Source organism: Anas platyrhynchos, chromosome 3 (genome assembly GCF_047663525.1).
Source record: "Anas platyrhynchos isolate ZD024472 breed Pekin duck chromosome 3, IASCAAS_PekinDuck_T2T, whole genome shotgun sequence".
NCBI classification, from domain to species: domain Eukaryota; kingdom Metazoa; phylum Chordata; class Aves; order Anseriformes; family Anatidae; genus Anas; species Anas platyrhynchos.
In genome coordinates, this window is record NC_092589.1 from 38,500,430 (window position 1) to 38,521,541 (window position 21,112).

At 52.4% G+C, this 21,112-nt stretch overlaps 1 protein-coding gene across 3 annotated transcripts; it reads left to right on the top strand.

Annotated features, from left to right (window-relative positions):
* Positions 1–1,874: 1,874 nt before the first annotated feature.
* On the top strand, positions 1,875–17,873 carry FOSL2 (FOS like 2, AP-1 transcription factor subunit). Of its 3 annotated transcripts, none has more exons than XM_027454061.3 (4): positions 1,875–2,928; positions 7,186–7,440; positions 10,386–10,493; positions 11,979–17,873. In XM_027454061.3, the coding sequence occupies exons 1-4, from the start codon at positions 2,830–2,832 to the stop codon at positions 12,486–12,488; spliced, it is 972 nt and encodes a 323-aa protein (XP_027309862.1). In that variant the 5' UTR covers positions 1,875–2,829; the 3' UTR covers positions 12,489–17,873. The 3 variants fall into 3 exon arrangements, with proteins under 3 accessions (XP_027309862.1, XP_027309864.1, XP_038032349.1); XM_027454063.3 differs by lacking the exon at positions 1,875–2,928 and adding an exon at positions 3,035–3,607; XM_038176421.2 differs by lacking the exon at positions 1,875–2,928 and adding an exon at positions 3,615–5,885.
* Positions 17,874–21,112: the final 3,239 nt, after the last annotated feature.

The following is a 21,112-nucleotide window of genomic DNA, read 5'->3' on the forward strand; positions in this document are numbered from 1 at the left end:
GGACTGCTTTTGCGTGTAGCTGAGGCGTAACCTGTGCTTCTAGGTCACTGCTGCCTTCAAAAATGCCCGTCTGTGCTCACGGTGAGCACACCGGGAGTTTATTATGGGAGGTGTTCAGACCGGGGCATTTAAGAAATAGTACATAATAACAGTCTCCGCCTCGTGTCCCAGACAATGTGGCCGGCATCTCTGCTACTTAAGTGTCATCAGGATAAACGCAGCGCCAGGCAGATGGGGCTGGCTCACGTGTTCCTGCTCCGACACTCCCGGGCTGCCCCTGGGCATGGGCAAAGAGCATCGCCCTGCCTCGTGCACAGCTCGCGCTCTGCAAGCGTAAAAAACAAGGAGCTGGGTGTTCAAAAGGAAGCAAACAGCCACTCATGGATTCAGGCAGCCCCTCTGCGGTGTGAACGCTCTCCACGGTGTGGAAAAACACCACGGCGAGCGTTCACAGCTCGGGCTCTCAGCCTCCTAATTGCTGCCGGAATCCAAGCAGCCGGAGCCTCCTTTGCCTCGCAAGCAGCCCGGCCTGCCCTGGCACCTGGGCTGGGCTCCCTTCGTCTACGGCTCGGGCAAGAACGGACGGGGCCGGCGAGCGTGTTGCCTCTTGCTCCGGGAGCAGGGCGCGCGTTGCGCAACGCGGCTGGGGCTGCGCAGGTTGGACACGCGCGTGTCGGGGCGCCCCGAGCCCGGGGAAGGTGTTATGGGGGGTCCCAAATACCCCCAAATGGCCCCAAAGTCCCAAATGGCCCCAAATAGCCCCAAAGTCCCCCCCCCCCCAAATGGCCCAAATGCCTCAAGTGCCTCCAAATGTCCCAAATGCCCCCAAATGTCCTGAATGCCCCTAAATATCCCAAATGGCACCAAATGCCCCCAAATGTCTCCAAATGGCACCAAATGCCCCCAAATTTCCCTAAATGGCCTCAAAGTCCCCAAATGGCCCCAGATGGCCCCAGATGGCCCCCAAGTCCCTAAATGGCCCCAAATGGCCCCCAAATGTCTCCAAATAGCCCCAGATGGCCCAAATGCCCTCAAATGGCCCCAAAGTTCCCAAATGTTTCTAAATGCCCCTAAATGGCCCCAAATGTCCCCAAAGTCCCTAAATGGCCCCAAATGGCCCCCAAATGTCTCCAAATAGTCCCAAATGTCCCAAATGCCCCCAAATGCCACAAATGCCCCCAAATGGCCCCTAAGTCCCCAAATGCTCCCAAATGCCCCTAAATGGCCCCAAATACCCCTAGGTGTCCCCAGATGTCCCAAAAGCCCCCAAATGGCCCCGGATGTCCCCAAATGTGTCAAATGCCCCAAAATGTCCCAAATGCCCCAAGTGCCCCTAAACGTCCTCCAAACGTCCCTAAATGCCCCCAATACCCCCCAAATACCCCCAAATTCCCCAGCCGCCCCCACACCGGGCAGCGCCAGGCGGTCACTCCTCGCCATGCCGTTCGGGGATCAGACTCCACCTGGGGCAAGACGTTGGGGCAGCGGTGTGGTTTCGGGGTCCCGGGACCACCCCCCTCCACCTTCCCCCCTGTCTTTCACCCCGCGCGGGCGCGGCCCCTTTAAATCCCGGCCGCGCGGAGCCAGGGAATCCCTCTCGGCGCGCGTCACCCGCGGCACGGAACCCCGCGCTGGCGTAGCGCGACGCAAATGCCCATTTTTGGCAACGTGCGACAGCGGCGCGTACCAAGCCGCACCTCCAGCGGGGGGGGGGGAGGAGGGCAGCGCGAAACCCTCCCCGGCGCTTCCACCACCCCGCGGCTCTCAGCGCTGCTCCCTCCCCCCCCCCCAGCAGCGGGGCGCGGTGGGAGGCTCCGCGCGGGCGGGGCGGGGCGGGGCGGCAGCGCCGCGGGTTTGACGTGCGCGGTGCACATGGTGCGGCGGCGGCGGCGGCGCGGGGCGGCCGGATAATAGGGCACGGAGCGGGGCCGCGCCGCGGGACGGAGCGGAGCAGAGCAGAGCAGGGGCAGAGCGCGGCGGCCGCGGTTATAAAGGGGCGGCCGGGGGCGGGCAGCTCGCTCCGCCCGCTCCGCCCGGGGCCGCGCCGCGCCGCCGGAGGGGCGGCAGTGGCCGTGCGGCGCGCAGGGAGCGGGACATAGGGGGCACGGCTCGGCTCGGCTCGGCTCGGCTCGGCTCGGCAGCGCTCCGGCAGCAGCGGTGCGGCGCTCCCCTGCCGCCTCCTCCCCGTGCCGCGCCGCGCCGGGGAGCCGCTCCGCACAGCGCTTGGTTTTTGGGGTTTCGCCTTTTTTCTCCCTTCGCCCCGCTTCGATTCCCCCTTCTTCTTGTCGGTTTTGAACTTGTCTCGTTTTCCTATTTTGTCTCGCCTTTTCACCTTTCTTTTCCTTTTTTTCCCTTTTATTTTTTTTCCCCTTTAATCTCTTTTTAATTTTTTTCTTTCTTTTATTTTTTTTTATTTTAATTTTTTTTCATTTCTTTTTTCCTTTTTTTTTTATTTTCCTCCTTTTTCTTTTATTTTTATTTTTATTTATTTTCCTTTTAATTTTCCTTTTATTTTCCTTTTTATTTTCCTTTTCCTTTTATTTTCCTTTCCTTCTTCCCCTTTTTCCTTTCCCCCCCCTTCTTTTCCCCTTTATTCCCACTTTTTTTTTTTTCTTTTTTTCCCCTTTCCCTTTTTTTCCCCCTTTTTTCCCCTCCCGCCCCAAAAAAAAGCCCTTCCCAGCCCCGTTCCCCATCAGGGGCACTCGCTCACACACACTCGCACCCAGCCACACCAAACCCGCGGCCAGGGGGCGGGGAGACGGCGGAGGGAGCGGCGGCTGGCGGTGCGGGAAGGCGGGGACGCGGCTCCCCCCGGCCCGACCTCGGACCATGTACCAGGACTACCCCGGCAACTTCGACACCTCCTCCAGAGGCAGCAGCGGCTCCCCGGGACACCCCGAGACCTACTCCGGCGGCGCAGCCCAGCAGGTAGGGCCGGGGCTGGGGTTAGGGTTAGGGGCTGGGGTTGGGGGGGACACCCCGATTTTCGCCCTCGCCGCCCCAAATCCCGGCCGGGGGGCTGCGCTGTGCCCCAGCTGGAGCAGGGCTGCGGGGCGCGGCTCCGCTCTCTCTGCCTCCCCTCCCTCTCCTTCACCCAGCCGCTTTTTGGGTTTTTTTCGCCGAAAACGCCCCAAAAGCGGCTGGCTGTGCCTTCCAGGCGTTACACAACGGGGCCGGTTATACAAACGCGGCCCATTTCATAACTTGTTTACATCAGCCGGCCTATCCCCACTCCGGGGCTTTTTTTTTTGGGGTGGGTGAGTTGCTCTCCCCCCCCCTATACCCCATTTCTCCCGGTGCTGGTGCTGTGCGAGCAGCCCCGGCGCGGCTCCGCATCCGTATCCACAAGTCATAGGATCGGTTAAAAAAAAAAAAAAAGGGAGGAGGAAAAAAAAAAAAAATTAAAAAAAAAAAAAGTCCGGCACTAAAGTTTGCCAACCGTACCAGCCCGTGACATTCCTCGCCTTAAAGAAGTTTTACCAGAAATGACTCGCCGCGGTTCCCAGCCGCCTCCCAGCGCATCTCGTGGGTGCCCTCTGCGGGCTGCGCCGAGGATGGAGGCTTCCAGGGGCTGCCCCCAGCGCTCCCCCGCCGGCTCCGGGACGAGGTGGGCGAGCAGGGAAGGAAAAAGCCGAAAAAAGCTGGAAAGTCGAGGCTCGCCCTCCCCTCTGCCCGCCCAGCCCCGGCACCGGGGTCCGGCACTTGCTCCAGGAGGCTTGGAGAGGCTGGGGGCACCCAGCCCCGAGCTGACCAAAGGCACTGATGGCTGTTTGTTGATTTATTTTATTTTTATTTTAACTTCTTTTTGCTTTTCCCTCTTATTTTCTGGTGCTGCACGTCCTCTCCAGGCAGCTGGCGTGCCCAGTTTCCAGGGTTGCTGCCCGCTCCGGGGCTCGGCGCGGGACGCCGGCTCAGCGCTGCTTTCCCTAAGAGCCTGGGCAGTTTCTCAAGGCCCCCGTCTTTCCCCTGATCCCTGCAGATGTTGTAGATTAGGATCAAATGCGAGTGTTGCCTTTACCCTAGGAACGGGGCTGCTCTGCTGCTCCTGGGCTAGGGGGATCTGCAGGGCTTTATCGCCACAGAAAATATGCATTGTAGAAATTTTTTTCTTGTCTCTCTCTTTTTTTTTTTCCCAAAGCAAGGAGAGATGCATCAGTCACATGTTTGAGTGGAAACTGTGACTCGGAGCCAAAACTTTGATGCTTTTTAATTATTTTTCCCATAAAACGCAGCGCTGGAACATTTTGCTTTCAAGTTGCGTGTCACGCTGTATCCCTAATCGCCGACTTGCCGTGTGCTAAACATAGACTTGAATAGGAATAATTGGTGTGCTTTTCCAGACGGGCCGACTTTCCCCTGAAATACCCCCGTGCGGTGTCCGGTTCTCCTTCCAGGAGACGGTCAACACGGGCGGGCTGTCGGGGGGCCTTTTATTTGTTACGGGATACGTCCCATACGCTCCGGATTTGATCATCGAGTGTTTGTTGAAGTCCCCCTGGGTGGATTTTTCTGGTATTTTTGGGGTGTTTTTTTTTTTTATTTTTTATTTTTCCCTTGGCTGCTTCCGAGCTGGGACGTGCCCTTGCCGCCTGGCCCTGCCCTGCCTTGCTGGAGCCTCCTCGGGGCCAGCTCCTCTCCAGTCCCACGTCCCGAGGCAGAGCCGGGGCTGAGCTCGGGCTCTTGCCCCCTTATCAACAGGACTCCTCCTCGGTCCTCGTCCAGCTGCTGCTTTTTTTAAGGATTCCTTCTTCTGTCTGCGTGCTGTGTCTGTCCCGTGGCACCGTCGACACGGAGAGCGGAGCCGTGTCTCCGGCAGCCTCTCCTGTGCCAGAGCAGGAAAAGCTGAGGGCAGCAGCCTTTTGGGGTGGTGGCGTGGTGTCCTTGCAGGGCAGCTTTGTGGGGAAAGCCTGGCCGGTCTTTCTGGTGAGGAAAATCCAGCTGTGGCCCAAAGTGCCCGCATCTGAAGGCTTATCCCGTCGCAGCAGCGTGCCCTGTAGTTATCAGGGAAAAATACGGCCCTTGGAGTGTTTGGGGGAACTCCGTGGGATATTTTGAGGGATTAGGAAGGAAGCTGGTGGCAGCGATGGGGCATGGCACAGGCAGGGGCTGCATCCTGCCTGCTCTCAGCCCCAGGCCCGCGGAGCTGCAGAGGGATGTGGCTGGAGACTTGTGCTAGGGATAGGAGAGTCCCGGGTCAAACGCAGGAGTGATTGCCTGTGGAGTAGCCGCTTTATTAACAGCGTGGAGCCTGGTGTTTGTGTCAGACGTTTGTCTCGTGTGCCTGCCTCGGTGATGGGGCTGACTCGCCTGGCCCCTGCTGGGAATTTGCAGCAGGGTGCTGGAGGCTCCGGTGAGGTGGCGCCGCCGGGGAGGGCTCCTCTGGAGCCGTGTCTGTGCCCAGCAAAGCACCAAGGCACCTGGGTGCGTTGTGCAGCCAGCCACAGCTCTCGGGTGTCGCTGCCAAGAAGGCAGGGCTCGCCCTTCTCTGCTTTTTGGGTGCAGGAGGGCTGATGGCGCAGGTAGGTTTGAAAAAAAAAAAAAAGAAGAAACAAAAAAAAAAAAGTGACTCGTGGAGCTGGAAGCAGAACTTGCATCTCTCGACTTGAGCACCTGTGGTTTAACTAGCTGCGTGTTTCCTTCCTCCTGCGAGGCTCGGGTCCCTCTGCAAGGGTGTCGTGGCTGTGGAGGCACCGGGGCTCCCTCTCCTGTGCCGTGGGGGCACGGCCAACGCTGGGCAGCGCAAAGAAGGGGTTTTTCACCAGGAAATTCCTCTGCGGTGTTTACAGCTGGCGGCCCGGGGCCTCCAGAGCCGGCTGGGAGAGGCCCGAGGATGGCATTTACAGAGGCGTGGGGTGAGCTGAGGCCGTGCCAGAGTCCAGCTCCAGGTGAACCTCTACGGTCTTGGTGCCGCTGCCACCCTGCCTGCATCCTGCCCCCCTCCCGCCTCACTGGACACATCCCTGCCTTCTCTTGTCCTTCCTGTCTAGGTTTAGGGCTGTCCAAAGCTGCGAACTGGCATCTGTCTGTGTACAGTTTGGATCTGCTCTTCTCCGGGCCTTGGCAGCTGGACTTGTGGCTGAGGCTGGCCCCGGCGCTGTGGCTATCAGCGTGGGGAGCTCTGTTTGCCGTAGCCTCGCTTTAACAAAGCGCTTGGCCAAGGTGCTTGGCCAGGCACACCCTGAAAAGGAAACCTGTGTTGGGAGAGCTGTCCCTTATCGGGGACGCTTACCTGGGCTGAGGTCAGGCTGATGCAAGGCCCCTCGCGTCCCTGGGAAGCCGCTGTCCTGACCCCAGAGCGCGCGTTCCTCATGGGACCACAGCAGGGCTCACGCTGCGGGCCCTAGGAGCCCCATCCCTCACAGGGTGAGCGAGGCATGGCTGGCTGTAAAGCCTACTCTAAGCATTGAGAGTCTCCTGAAGGGAGTTCTTCGCAGACAAAAGCATTCCTGCTCCCCTGCTTCCCCCTCCGGGGACAAGCAATTGTTTTCCTGGCAGTGCAGTGCCAGCACATTATCCAGATGGATTTACCTCTGTCTGAAACAAGGTGTACACATATTTGGGAGGCGATCATTACCTACTGCCTTGGTTTTACTGCTGCCTTGTTTTGTCTAGACAGTGCAGAGAGCTGCAGGGAACTTGTCCGATCTCCATCCCGAGACCTATTTTATAGGCTGCTATTAAAATACAGATCCCTGCACGTAACCATCCCTGGGCTGGCTTCCTTGCGGCGAGCACGGAGCCACCGAGCGAGAAGCAAGTGGCCATGCTGCCCATACCAAGCCCGAATTTTGGGGGAATCCTTGGGTGGAAGGCTTTGCTCTCCGCTCGGTAACGGCATTTTGGAGCCCAAGTTTCTCTTCCTTTTCTTTGGACTGGCAGAGAAGTGTTTTTCTAGAAACTCCTTAATTCCCCTTTCGCCCCGCGCCGGAAGGAGCAGTGGGCCCGCACGGGAGGCAGCTTTGGGGATGCTGGGGGAGACAAGGATGGGGCTGGGGGAGGGCAAAGACTGTGGTGGGGGCAGCTCGGGGTGCTGCACGGCCACCAGCAGCAGTGCCTTTGCTTCAGGCACTGCTCTGACCCTCACCGGTGCCGCTCCTGAGGGCCTGGCTGGTTTCTGAGTACATGCCATGTTCCGCTTTCTCTGACGGTTTCTTCTTTTTCTCTCTCCCCTGCCTTTCCTCCTAGAAATTTCGGGTAGATATGCCAGGCTCAGGCAGCGCTTTCATCCCCACGATCAACGCCATCACGACCAGCCAAGACCTGCAGTGGATGGTGCAGCCCACCGTCATCACCTCCATGTCCAGCCCCTACTCCCGCTCGCACCCCTACAGCCACCCGCTGCCACCGCTGTCCTCGGTGGCCGGGCACACGGCCCTGCAGCGGCCGGGCGTGATTAAAACCATCGGCACCACCGTGGGACGGAGACGAAGGGACGAGCAGGTAAGCACAGCGGGGAGGATGACACAGGGCACGTCAGCAGCGGGCGTGAAGATTCCCCTCTGCGCCAGGGGAGTCCCCTGCTGCCTTCTCACGGCATCTCCCGGCCCCACGGGGAGAGCCGAGGTCTGTCCCCTGCTCTGTACGTGCGGGAGGGTTTCTCAGGGTGATGCACGGCGTGAGCTGGAGGGTGGCTTTCTCGCTGCTTCCTCAGCGTGCGGCACAACTTCACCAATCTCCATCAAAGGCTTCGCACCGCGGGGCCGCGTTGCGGCTCAGTTTCAAAAGCAGGTGAAACTCTCAAGTCGAGCCTTGGGTTTCAGTTTGAGTGTCTGCGCCGCTCCAGGCAGAAGGAAACCCCTGAGCTTTACTTAGGTCACTTACAAAACCGATGCCCGAATTACATCAGATGGTGTTTTGTGTCAGAGCTCTGGCCACCTGTGCTGCTCCAAGTCTCGCTTTGGCTTTCAACCAGCATCATGCAGCTCCCCCAGCGCCAACCACCCGTGCCAACCAGCATCAGACAGCTCCCCCAGAGCCCTTCCAGTCTCACAGAAAGCCTCCGGGATGTCCAGGATCTAAATCCAGCCTCCCACCACAAGCATGCGATCTCCTGACCTCTTTACAGCAGCGATGCGGGCAGCCCACAGGCGCTGCCATCCTGGTAGTGTTCTCAGAGCTGGGTGGGGTGGCTGCTCCCACTGCTGCCCGTGCCCTTTCAAAGCAACTCTGAGTGATTTAGATCTCCCCAAATCATCCCCAAGCAGCAGTTATGTGGGTCACCACAGAGGAACGTAACAGGACGTGCCACGCACGCTCTGTGCACGAACAAGCTGCTGCGTGAGGCCTGTTCCTAATGAGACGTTGGCCCTACTTTTAGGCTTTTAGGTCTGTTTTGATCCACAGCCCGATTCTTTTGCATGGAGGGCACCTAGAGGTCCCGCTGAAGTCCTGCTTGTGCCGGGCAGGACAAGCCTGAGCCCCACGGGGGCTGGGTGAGGTACCGGCCTTCCAGGGCCCGTGTCCAAGGCCAGGGAAGCTCTCACGAGAACTGGGGGAATAATTAGCAGCGGCTAATTTGTTTGACAAATGCTGCTTCTGTGCTCACAAATTGGCCGTGAAGAGATCACCATATTCTCGGGTTTATTTGTTGTTGGGAGTTATTTGTGGGAGGATGCCTGCCAAGCAATTCCTGGCCTGTGGCTTGTTTGCAAGCCGCTCATTGCGGGTCATTCACATCCAAGTCCTTTTGATCAGACACGTGCTACGGCGGGACCTGGGTGCTTCACCGTGACGCCTTGGCTCAGGTTTCCACTGCTGGTGCTCATGAGTGCCGAGCCCGAGTGCCTTTTTGGAAGGCCTTGTAGGAAAAGGGCCCGTCCTGATGAACGCTCCTGCCAGCGGCTGCACGCGCGGGGCTGGGACAAGCTACAGCCAGTGCCTGCAGCAGGGGCACCAGCAGTGCCACAGCGAGCTGCTTGCAAACAAATCCAGCACCACTTTCACAATATTCCCTTTTAGACCTGCTCATGCTGTTCTGCATGACCAAATTAGCATCTTCAGCCCCATCTTTAAACAGCAGAGCCTCTGAGATAGGTAACTTGGAAGTGACTCAAGGCCCTGTGAGGACTAATTTTGGTCCCGATGTATTTCAGTGAGATCTGTGCTTCTAAACCACAAAAACACTCCTGAAAACTGTCTGCAGAAGAGGCCCCAAGTCAGCCCGGAGTTTGTGTGTGTGCCTAATGTTTTTCCCTGCAGACACTGGTGCACAAATACGCTCTAACCCCACACACCTACAGGGAATGGGGTGCACAGAGCCGTGCAGGGGTACCTGCTGGTGAAATCATTGCCACCGTGCACAGGGGCCCAGGAAAAAAAAGCAGAACAGAGTGAGGGGAATGCCCAGGGGCTGAAGTAAACTCCCTGAAACTGCAAAGATTGAAATTGGGGAAATGAAGCACACCAAAACAAACCAGAGTGAGGTTAGAGTAAAACTAACACTGAAAAGAAAAGACGGTAGAAAGGGTTGAATATCTTCTCGCAATTTTGACATCCCCGAAGATACTAAAACTGAAAGCTTTTATGAAAAGAGGTGTTTTCTTCCCCTTCTCTGTTGACAAATGCTCTGCTGGCCTGCCTGAGGAGGCTGAAGGGGCCGGCCCCGGTCAGAGGAGGCCGTGGCGTGGGGCACGCTGCTTGCTGCTGCTGGGATTTATCAGACCTTGTCTCCAGGCCCAGAAGCTAGGCCTGACCTCACTAGGTCTTGTGGGCTCCTGCTCACTTCCTCTGGTGTCGCAAGAATGTAACTCTATGGGTTTCTGTGGAATTGCTCCCGATTTACATCAGAGAGGATGTCAGCTGGCCTCAGGAAGCCCTTGGTATCGCTGGAGCCTTGCCTGCTGATGCGAGAAGCGCAGCCTGTTATCTCGCTGAGTGCTCCAAAATCTGAGGTCAGATTTTGGGGTGGTACAAATAATTGTTGCTTCACTGACTTCTTGAGAGTTCTGCTGATCTCTCTCTCCCTCTCCCCCCACCCCATCCCCGACCTTCAAGCTAACAACTATTTTTGTGTGGGAAGCAGCAGATATTTTCTTTCAAGAACGAGGCACTTACAACATCGCGCTCTGGTTTTGCTTAATGTACCACCCAAGTTGTGAAACAATCAGAGCATCTTTTATCTGTTTGGCCTTGGTGCAGATTCACTGTCCTCTTACACAATCTTCCCCCTGCTCCCCGCTCTGCCATCTCCTCACCCTTCTGCTGAGACCCGGTGCTCGCAGAGATACCGTGCGCTTTCATCTTCTGCTGACACCAGTGCAGAGGGGGAGTGCTGAGCATCCTGCTGGATCAGGCCTTTTTTCTGTGCGGTGCGGTTAAATCCTCACAAACTTCAAGGAATGCCTTGCTCAGATCTGATTGTGGGTTTTCTTGGCACTTGCCCACAGCTGTCGCCCGAGGAAGAAGAGAAGCGAAGGATCCGGAGAGAGAGGAACAAGCTGGCAGCTGCTAAGTGTCGTAACAGGCGTCGAGAGCTAACAGAGAAACTCCAGGCGGTACGTGCTCTGCATGCGTTTCTCCCTCCTTGTCGCTCGCCCTTTGGACCAGCTTGCAGGGCTTTGCTGTCCCTCTTCTAGCCTGTTTGGGGAAGATGCTGCAAAACACACGCTGCCTTCCCCTTCCAAGGCTGCCTAGTGATGTTGCTCCTATATAGCAGTGGTGGTGAGGGCTCAGCAGCCTAAATTCCTACTGCTGGCTGCCCAAAGCATCTCAGGAGCTCTCTTCCTGTGTAGCCTGCCATCTAGCACGCATCTTCCTACCTCTGGTCTCCCTCTGTATGTGAAAATATAGACGCTGCGTGCCTCAGATGAAAGCCTTGAGGACAAAAGCATGCAAGACTTCAGGATCATCTGAAAGCAGAGGGAAAGGAGGCAGTGTTATGTGCACCTCTCAAAGCCGTGTCATTTAGGCTAACCTGTCTCTGGAGGGGGTAATTGATCTTCTGCCCAAAGGAAGCTCTGCAGAGATGTATGGCTTGGTGCCATAGGGGAATAACTTGTTATGCTAGAGAAGGTGGGGATGACTGCAAGAACTGTGGCGTGGGTAATGGACTGACTGAAGAGGAGGCAAGGATGGGTTGCGTTGAAAGAGTCTGTAGGGAAGACTCCAGTACTCCTCTGAGAAGCGGCCCGGGGTTGGTTGTGTTTGATGATGGTATTAAGAATCACAGGAGTGAAAGCACAGCACTCAGCTGTGCTGCTGACTCAAATTTGGGAGGTCCTCTCTGTGTAGAGGAGGCAGGACAGCGTATAGTAAGAAGTTAAGGATTCTCATGACTAAACTAATGCAAGTGAGAAGAGTACAAACTGGGAGGTCATATCCTGAAGGACCGAGGGTGAGTATTTCTGTGAGCTCCTCACACAGGAAGATACTAATTGCTCACAGATTGACGATGAGCCACCAGTGGGATGTGACCGTGGGAAAGGTAAATAAAATAATCCTAGGATGCATCGAGGGATGATGATGCAGCAGAAATGAAAGTTTTAGTCCTTTGTACGAGTAGCAGGCAAGACCTCATCTGGAATACGAGCTACAGAAAGAAAAATGGAAACAGTTTAGAGATTACTGTATACTACCTCTGTCTAGGAAATGAGAAGAACATGACCTAACTCTAACAAAATACAATGAGAAGGGATCTGAGTCCTCTCTGCTAAAGTGTCTGGCAGGCAGACAGCAAGGGCAAAGCAGTACTTAAGCCACAGAACAAGACAGAGTTGTAGAGGCTGGCTGTGAGGAAGCTAGGGCGGGCTCTTGAGAAGACCATTTATAACCCTTAGATTGGTGAAGCTTGGGAATAGCCTCCTGGTAGACAAAGGAAATTCAAAATACTCAACTAGCAGTGACCTGGTGCTTGCTTGGTTCATGACAAGGCTGGGGCGTATCTGCCCATGCCAGCTGGGAACTGGGCTTGGTGGCCATGTTCTAGGTGAGGAACGGTGCCAGAGCCTCTGATACTGACTTATTTCCCCTTTTGTCTGCAGGAAACTGAGGTGCTTGAGGAGGAGAAGTCAGTGCTGCAAAAAGAGATCGCTGAGCTCCAGAAGGAGAAGGAGAAACTGGAGTTCATGCTGGTGGCTCACAGCCCTGTGTGCAAAATCAGCCCTGAGGAGCGCCGGAGCCCACCCTCCAGCAGCCTCCAGAGCGTTCGGACTGGAGCGAGCGGAGCGGTGGTGGTGAAGCAGGAGCCTGTGGAGGAAGAGATCCCGTCTTCCTCTTTGGTCCTTGACAAAGCCCAGAGGTCTGTCATTAAGCCCATCAGCATTGCTGGAGGTTTTTATGGGGAGGAGGCACTCAACACTCCCATCGTGGTGACCTCGACACCAGCCATCACTCCTGGCTCCTCCAACTTGGTGTTCACCTACCCCAATGTCTTGGATCAGGAGTCTCCTCTCTCCCCGTCCGAGTCCTGCTCCAAAGCTCACCGGAGGAGCAGCAGCAGCGGTGACCAGTCCTCGGATTCCTTGAACTCTCCCACCTTGCTGGCATTGTAATCCCCCCGTGGCCCCCCATTGCCAGTGTGTTACACCCCCCGCCCAGCTCCATGGGGGGAGCCCCTCTCCATGGGATTAGAGACAGGCACAGGATCGTTCAAGCACAAGGGCAGCAAGAACAAGGATGGGGAAATGCTGCAGCTCCAGGAAGGAGAGTGAGGACCAACGTCAGCTCCCTGGAGGCAGGAAACGGCAAGGGTGGGACTGACGCACCGGGACTGTTTGGAGAGGGCGACGTCCCCTCTGTAGGGACTGCCTATGGAAACCTCTTCTCAACCGTAATGGACTCGGGGAACACTCCTGGCCAGGACGGAAGGCGAGCTGCAGACAGTTGCTAGTCGTCCCTTTCCTTTGTGAATTGATCTGATCGGTTATGCTCTGTGCTTAGATCATTCTGGTTAGTTGACCTTACAAGTTCTTCTTTCCCCCTCTCTCTCTCTCTCTCTCTGCTTATCATTTCCAATGTTGTCGATCCCATGACATTTCATCCAGTTGCTTTGAAGTCTAAAGGCTTGTTAGGATCTTTCCTCTTGGGACAGGCTGTGGGAAACTTTGCCCGGGCGGGAGGGGGATGGCCAGGAGCTGGTGGGGGGACCAAGAGGAGCCCAAGGGCTCAGTGGCAAGGGCAGAGCTCATAACTGTGCCCTGTGGCACAGACACAGTGAACAGAGAGAGCGGGAGGCTCGTGTGGAAGCCTTTTTTTCTTAAAAAGTAGATATATCTGTCCCCTGGGCTCCTCAAAAACCAAGTTAGCATCTCAGGGCCAAAGTAGCACCAGAAAAGCTACTGGGTTGGCACTTACCAGTGTCTTTGGCAGGGTTTTAACCCCAACTTGGTAGATACCAAATCTGCTGCTGGACTCATTGTTTACTTTTCCTGGGCTGCCTGCTCTCTCGAGAGCATTGCATCTTTCTCCCCGTCAGGGCTCCTGACTCAGATGCTGATCTCTTTCTGTCAGTAAAATCCTCCCCTCCCCTTGGCCATATTCGCAGACCACGCTACCAAAAAAGTGGCGCCGTGTGCTGTAAATCCAGGAGACTGGCAGCGGATAAGGAGGTGAAACCACCTGGTTGTGCCCTCGCTGAGTTTTTCCTCATTGGGAAACAAGGCAATGCAGATCCACACAGCTGGTACGGGCAGGTGGTGTTTGCTCAGAGCTCCTCAGTCTCTGAAGCTGGGGCGAAGGCAGGGGTCCAGCCTCCAGCACGGGCCTCAAGGAGCTCCTGACCAGGCAGCGGTGGCATAGCTGATCCCATGGCCTGCTCAAGCAAAACCAGAGCTTCTGATAACATCTGGTGCGACTGGCAAATTGACACTGGAAGGAAATCAATTACCATTATTTGCACCTCGGTCATTGGCCTCTTTTATGTTTTGCCATGTAATTGATCTGGTTTTGTTGGGGTTGACTGGCCTGAAGATCCGAAGCCAACCAGGGGGCTCTTCCTTCAGCTTTGGGTCCTTGTCTTCTCCAGCCACCTCTGGGCTTAGCGCTGATGTTTGCTACTGAGAACGGTCCCGTGCGTGACCTGTTCCTGCCTGGAGCCAAGCTCAGGCCCTGGCGATGTCAAGGCACTGATGAACCATGACCTTGTGCACACGAGGACTGCTCAGCTTGCCAGCTAAGCTGCTCATGGGATAGCTCTTTAGGCCAGGCTGTTGAAGCTGTGGTGGCAGCTATTTATTCTGATGTGAGCTTTTCTTTTTTTCTTTCTTTACTTCTTTTCTTTTTTTTTAATTGGCTGAAACTTCGGTATTTCTTGGTCAGGCTGGACCTGGAGAAATGCAATATGCAATGACAGGGCCAGTGCTGTGAGATGCTAAACTGCTGCAGTCCCTGCCAACTCCGCTGGGAATTAATAGGGCTCAGTCTTGCAGAGCAAGACCTTTGCTCAGCAGGGCTGGATTCCCTCAAACCCTGGCCAATGCCTATTCCTTGAGTCATTTCAAAGTGACACTACTTTGGCTGTAAAGGTAGACTTTGTTTTCTTTTTCTTCCACCCCCCACCCCAAAAAATTATTACTAATTTTAAACCCAGGTATTTGCCAGAGCTGCCAGAAATATAAAGATATGAGCGATCTTTTTCCTTTGTAAAACTGATTCAGTAATTCAGGCTTTTCCTTTCTTGCTTAAACATTTCCATCTTTATACCAGTGCTAGAGGTTTCAAATTGAGCTTAGTAAGTAAAATTGATACAGGAGTCTGTTTGTCCTTAAATGATAATCAAAGCTTTTTCTTTTTTTTTTTTTTTTAAATAAAGTAGACATTAAAATTTCGGTAGTTAGCACAGAGGATCCAGTTCTCACGGGGTTTTATGTAGATGATGTCACTTTAGGTGAAACCACTGTTTCTCTAATTGTCTCTGTTCTGCCAGGTGCTTGTTTGGGCCAGTCTGCATTGGGAATGTAAGACTGCTCAATAAAATGTCTCTACATGTCATTTCCACCCATTGTGGGCAGAATGCAGCACAGACAAATGGTGAATCCTAAAGTGACACAGACATTTTTGAGGCCAGCTGATCAGGACTGCTGGCAGGTCAGGAGCATTCCTGCTAGGGGCTTTAGGAAGTCAGCTGCCTCCTCAGACCTAGGTAAGCCTAACTCCTAGGGGGACAATGAAAACATCTGAAATACTGTTGATCCTCCGTAACAAATAATCTTTTAATATATTGCTTGTCCCCTTTTTGCTTGCAGTTCAGGTGTGTTGACCATCTTGTCAGCTGCGTATCTGTCTGCTGGGCAAACAAGCACTTTTAGAGGTGTGATTGCAAGTTTCTTGGAAAGGAAAAGGCTTATCTAGCTCTGACAAGTAGGCAGGTGGCATAATCCAATCGCATTTCTGAAAAAATCCTTAGGTGTGGCCTTCCCTGCACGCAAGCCCCGTATCTGCCAGCCTCCAAACGCTATCCCAGCAGAGATGTTTGTTTTCACATTTGGCCCTGTCCTCTGTGATAGCCCCGGATTGGTCTCTACAGGTTTCTTCAGCTTTTTTTTTTTCTCCTCCCCAGATAGAAAGTTCTCATCCTAGACAGGAAGGTTTCAAATAAAGGGCCTTGCCGTTCACCTATACCCTCTCCTAATCCCTTTGGGAGAGGCGTGCATCCCAAGGAAGGCTGTGATTCCTACCTTTGCTTCTGCTCACTGAATTGTTGCCAAAAGGAGCTGCTGCTGGCCCTTGCCCACTGCCTGTTGACTTGTCATGGACCTTCTCAGAGGTGGGGCAGGAGCATCCCCTTTCCTGTCCTGTGAGACTGATGGGAGTGGTTTCAAACTGCCGAGAAAAGGGAATCACTGTGCTGTCTGAAAGAGCCCTGAACACCTTGTGCCTCCCCGTTTTCTCCCTCAAGCCTCTTTGAGGATGTCTGTGTTAGGACCGCTGGTCTCCTGCCTTCTGTATTTTGTGGATCAGCCTTAACTTTGTTTAGCTGTTGGCAGACAGGTACAGCTTGAAGTCTCCTGCTGTTTTGGTCTGGCTCTGCACACTTCTCTTCAGGTTTGCTGGTGTGCTTTTGGGAATCTTCCCCACCCCTGAAATGGTATTTTCCTTGAGTACCTTACCTGACGCTTCCTAAACGTACAGGAATTTCCTAAATGTGCCTCCACGTTCTTCTGCATGCTCTGGGGATGCGGGAGCTGTTGTAACCAGCATCTAACCAAAAGTTGTTGAAGTCAATAGCAAAAGGCCCAGGGAATTTCAGCTGGTGTTAGGCTGACCCCCTAGAGACTGGCCCAGTGAAGCATCTAACGACACCTGAAGTTAATCAATGCCCAACTGGGAGGAGCAGTAGCAGCCGCACTGAAGGAAACATTCAGCTTCTAGGTGATGTTTGCCATTCCAGTTTTGCCCTCGTTGTTCCTTCCCCCTCCCTGGTTGTGGCATTGCTTTCATCTATTCCTTTCTTGTAGGTGTGGAGACTGGGTAAGTCTCAAAGTGCTTGTGGTGTGACGGGATTTGGGACCAACCTGCTGGGGACAGTAGCTCTCTGTTGTGTTTTTATAATTATTATTTAAATGATCTATTTAGTTCATCTGAACCTTTAATTTTGCTGCTTACTGTATGTAGGATCCACCTGGCCTTCATCCTAAATGAAAAACAAAAACAAAAACCTAAGACACCCCCCCTCCCTGGTATCTTATTATTTATTGGCAGGCAGCCATTTTGTGCCTGCTCCAGCAGATCTGCCCGCCATTAATTTAACATCCTCCCAACTCCCATTCCTGGTGTTTGGTTGTTGCTTTTTTGCTTTTTGTTGTTGATTTTTTTCTTTTCTCATTCTAAAACAGACTTCTAAAATGTAAGAAACCTTATTATTTTGACACTTACAAGTTCATTTTCATTAGGAAGGCCAAGTCAAACATTTTAAGAGGTGGGGGGAACAATCTACTTTTATTTCTTATTTATTTATCATGTTTACATCTTTTTTTTTTTCTGTTCGAGACTTGGATATAATAAAGAAAGCATTAAAAGTACTCCCATCTTCTTCTTTTTTTTAGGATAATATTTTTTTCCTATTCTTTAAATAAAAGATTCTGGGTTTTGTTGTCTGTATAAAATGTAAAAAGAGATATGTTTCTAAAGATGCATTATCATTCCTCTGTGAACAGTAGGTGGAGTTGAGGACAAATCTCAGAATACAAGATAATAATAAAATCCCATCCTGTTTTACTTAATTGTTCCCCTCCTATCCTGTATGATTAAAGGGTTATTCCACTTTCTTGTTTGTGGTTACTTGATATTAAAACCATATTAAAATGTGTAGAAAATAGGTATCCAATTGTTTTTGCTCAGTGAGAGGATAAAATGTTGTATATATCTTGATATACTGTGTAGTTCAAAGTAACATCAATAAGGGATAGTGCATCTTTATTAGAGCGATAAGTTACTAGTGTCACTAAAGTCTACTTTAAGATCCTCAGATATAGAAAGGGCCTGATTCTGAGTCCACTTTCCTGTGGAAGCTGAAAGCATCAGCAGCATTTCGCTGCTGCAAAGCGAGTGTCAGAGGTGGAATCAAGCCTCAGCGATTAGTATCTGACCATGAGGATAATTGAAGGTTTGGGGGCACCATTATCTTTTTTTCCTCAAAAGTTTTAGCTCATGGTTTTTCTTTTTTTGTCTGCAGTGAAATAGTTTCTGCCAAGGAGGTTCTTAAAGGTGACTGCTGAATTGGGACCCTTCTTTGCTCGTTGTGATCTTGGTATCGTTCTTGCAGTCCTGGAGAATCTCAGCTCTGAGGTGTTCTCTCTGGTGTTGTCTCTTCTCTGTTCTTGTTATTTTACTGTAATACAGGCCTACAGTATTTGCACTAAAACAAAAAGCTTGTTAGAGAAAGCTTGCTGCTATGAAAGAAAGAACATATAAAAATGGTTTTGCTTTTACAATTTTAACTGAGTAGCATTTTGTAGAATAAAATCAATTTAGATTGAAAAGAAAAATGACTTTTCTTTTTTCCTCTGCACTCCCTCCCCCATACTCCTTTCTTTCTTTCCCGTCCCTAGGTGGTGTGATGGTTTCCCCCCTCCCCTTCTCCTTTGGTGCTCAGTTGTAATGATTGGCTGTATTGTTGACTATGCTGCTGAGAGTTATGACACTTGTAAATCTTGTTTTAATGACATTGTGGACACTCTTTTGTATAGCAAGAGCTAACTGGAGTTCTTCTCTCTCTGTTAATTGAAGTCATTAAAAAGCTCCCTTTGCCATGAACAATTAAAAGCTTGCATGTTCCTTCAATATGAACAAATGGGTACAGCATTGCCAGGTGCCCGACTGTAGCACATTTCAGGGCTTCTTTCATTAGAGCAGCTGCAATCCAGACAGCTGTTAGTGGCAACAATGGTAAATGGGGCAGAGGCTAGCAGAACAGACCACCTGGGCTAAAAGGCAAATAATGCATTAATCCTTTCATCTTTGCTTCAAAAAGAAAGGGATAGAACTAGAAAATGCATGCTGAGGTGACCTTATTATTTTAATTATTTTTTTTTAATCCACTTGCTTCAGCCAGAAGGACTCAAAGCTTCTGCTCTGAAAGCTTGGGGTGGGGTGGACACCACGGCTGCTTCACTGGCAGTGAGCAGGAAGTTAATATGCAATTGCCTGGCTCTCCTGGGAAAAGCTGCAGCCTCTGGAGTGGAAGGAACCCAGACACGCCAGGTTAGGAGTGGACGATGTCGTATTCAAGTAAAAATACAGTGGTGGGGAGGAGATGGTAGGTGAGTCATGGTTAGCCAAGCTGGCGTCAGGCCAAGCTGCTTGTTACTCATGGGTTTCCTTAGCAGTAATGTCTACTTTGGCTTCCTGCTGGTCCCTGTCCCTGTCCTCTCTCTCTCTCTCTCTTTTTTTTTTTTAACCCCTGTGTTCTCACAGTGCCATAGGGGAAGGTGATGAGAGATGTCGGTGTGACTTCTGTGGCTTGTGCTTGAAAATACCTGTGAAGTCATGGGGAATGCTGAAGGTATCAGTCACCAGAGTGGGGAATACGTGCACACGCCTGGTGAAGTGAGCTCAGCGGTCAGGAATCCCTGTTGTAGGAAAGCTGAGATGAAGCTGGCATGGGCTGGAGTCAGCTTTGGGGTGCCCCATGGTGCTGAGGATGATGCAGTGAAGGACAGCCTTTGGGAGGCTTTTTCCAAATGTACTTGTCCTGGTGGGGCTGAAGGAAGATAGTTATTCTTGGGGGGGTGGCAATTAAAAGGAAATATGCTGAAGGATCCATCTTTTAATGTCTATCTCCTCAGAGCCTCGGGCATCGGGGAGTCTCCATTTTATCTGCTACTACACGTAACCTTTCCTGAAGGGGAGTGCCTCAAGGGTTTCCTGCCTCACTAAGGGCTTTCCCATCACACTGATGCACAGAGGCGTCCAGCCCCAAGTCTGTAAAACCAGCTCCTCTGGCAGCATCTCCCCTTTCCCACCCCCTCCCAAAAAATGGCTAACAGAAGGATATGTCCTTGCGTGCCTGCTGCCACCCTGAAGTGCTCCCTGAGCTCCTGAAAGCTGGCAGAGCCCTTTGAAAAAAGGGGTTAACGATGTTTGACTGCAAATGCTGGTTGCAAGGCCGGGCCTCCCACCTGATTTCCTTCCAGCACCGACTGGTCGCGACTGTCTTTTGTCACCATTAGCTCACAGGTGCTGGAATGTCCGCACCGGTTACCATCATTTGGTTTTGAAAGATGAAATTACACAGCTGAGCAAACTGCTTCCCACCAGTCTTCTAGCTGTGGGAGGCTGAATTCTACCACATTGACATGGAAATTGTGTTTTTCCCGACATCCCCATCTTGGTTTAGATCTCCACTTCATGTAGGGAATTCCCCCTCCCTCTTAAACAGGCTCACCTCCCCCCACCCTGCCATGCTCAGATCTTGTTGTGCAAGTGAGGGATCTGGTTGTTATCACGGGGAGAGTGTTTGCTCCCCAGCGGAGTCGTGCTGGAGGGGAGGTTGCCTGTTCCTTTTGCAAGGAAAGGATGCAAAAGCCATCTGTGCCTACAGCTGGGTTGTGATCAGTTGGCGACCGGATGGCATTTTTACTGAGTACATGGATTAAGAGAGGCTCCCTGTTCTCTTTTACCTGTCCATTCCCTGTCATGCTAGACTCATCCCTGATTTTTCCTCATGGTCACATTTCTTAGTGAAGTTCCAAGAAGCGGTTCATCTCCCTGGGCAGCATGTGAGGTCTTCTTGCACATTCAGAAGTTTCTTTCCACAGCTCTAGCATAACCTTGTGTTTTCTGCTGCTCTCTGATGGAGGGGAGACCCTACCTGGGTTAGGTCTTTTGTGGCAAAAACAATCCCAGAAGAGTGACCTGAATGTATTACACCAGAGGCAGCAAGGTGTCACAGGAAGGTTTTTTGGTGGTGGTTTTATTTATTTTTTTTTCCATCCTCTTACTTAATTTGGTCTAGAATCTGCATGAGCAGCTACAGGAACACTGCAGAAATTCTGCAGCCAATGGAAAGAATAAGTCTGTGCTAAACTTTAAGAAAGCTTAATGGCAAGTGGAGCTGGAGTGGGAGTGTGGGGGAAAGGAGAACATCCAGAATGCTGGTTTGAAGTGATGTTTCCACTGTCATGTGGGAAGGATGTGACAGAGGAAAACTGTGACATGGTTATTGCATCAGATACATTGAAGTGGAACAAATGATACTTCTTTTTTTTAAAAGAAAAGAAAAAGGAAAAAAATACCTTATGGTCCTACTCCTACTTATGACCATGACCTGATCCTCCTGAAGTTTCATTTCGTCATAACAAGTTCTCAAGTTCCATTGCAACAGTGCAGTGTTTTCTGCCCTGCCTCGCGTGGCACGAGAGGCCCCCATCCAGCTGTGTTTGGCCACTGTTAGCATCAGGAGATAGATTATCAATCTGTGTGGAAGCTGCTGGCACGCTCTCATAAGGCTGAGGTTTAAAAGAAGGTTTTTAATGTGTGTTCCGGTGCAGTGAGATCTAAGACACCTCAGGAAGACTTTCCTCGAAGAAGAAAGGACGAGGCTCCCAGGGAGGTCATGGAGTCTCCCTCCTCAGAGATACTCAAAACGTAGGTGGACGTTGCTCTGAGCAACCTGCTGTAGGTGGTCCTGCATGAGCAGAGGGCTGGACTAGACAATCTCCAGAGGTGCCCACCATCC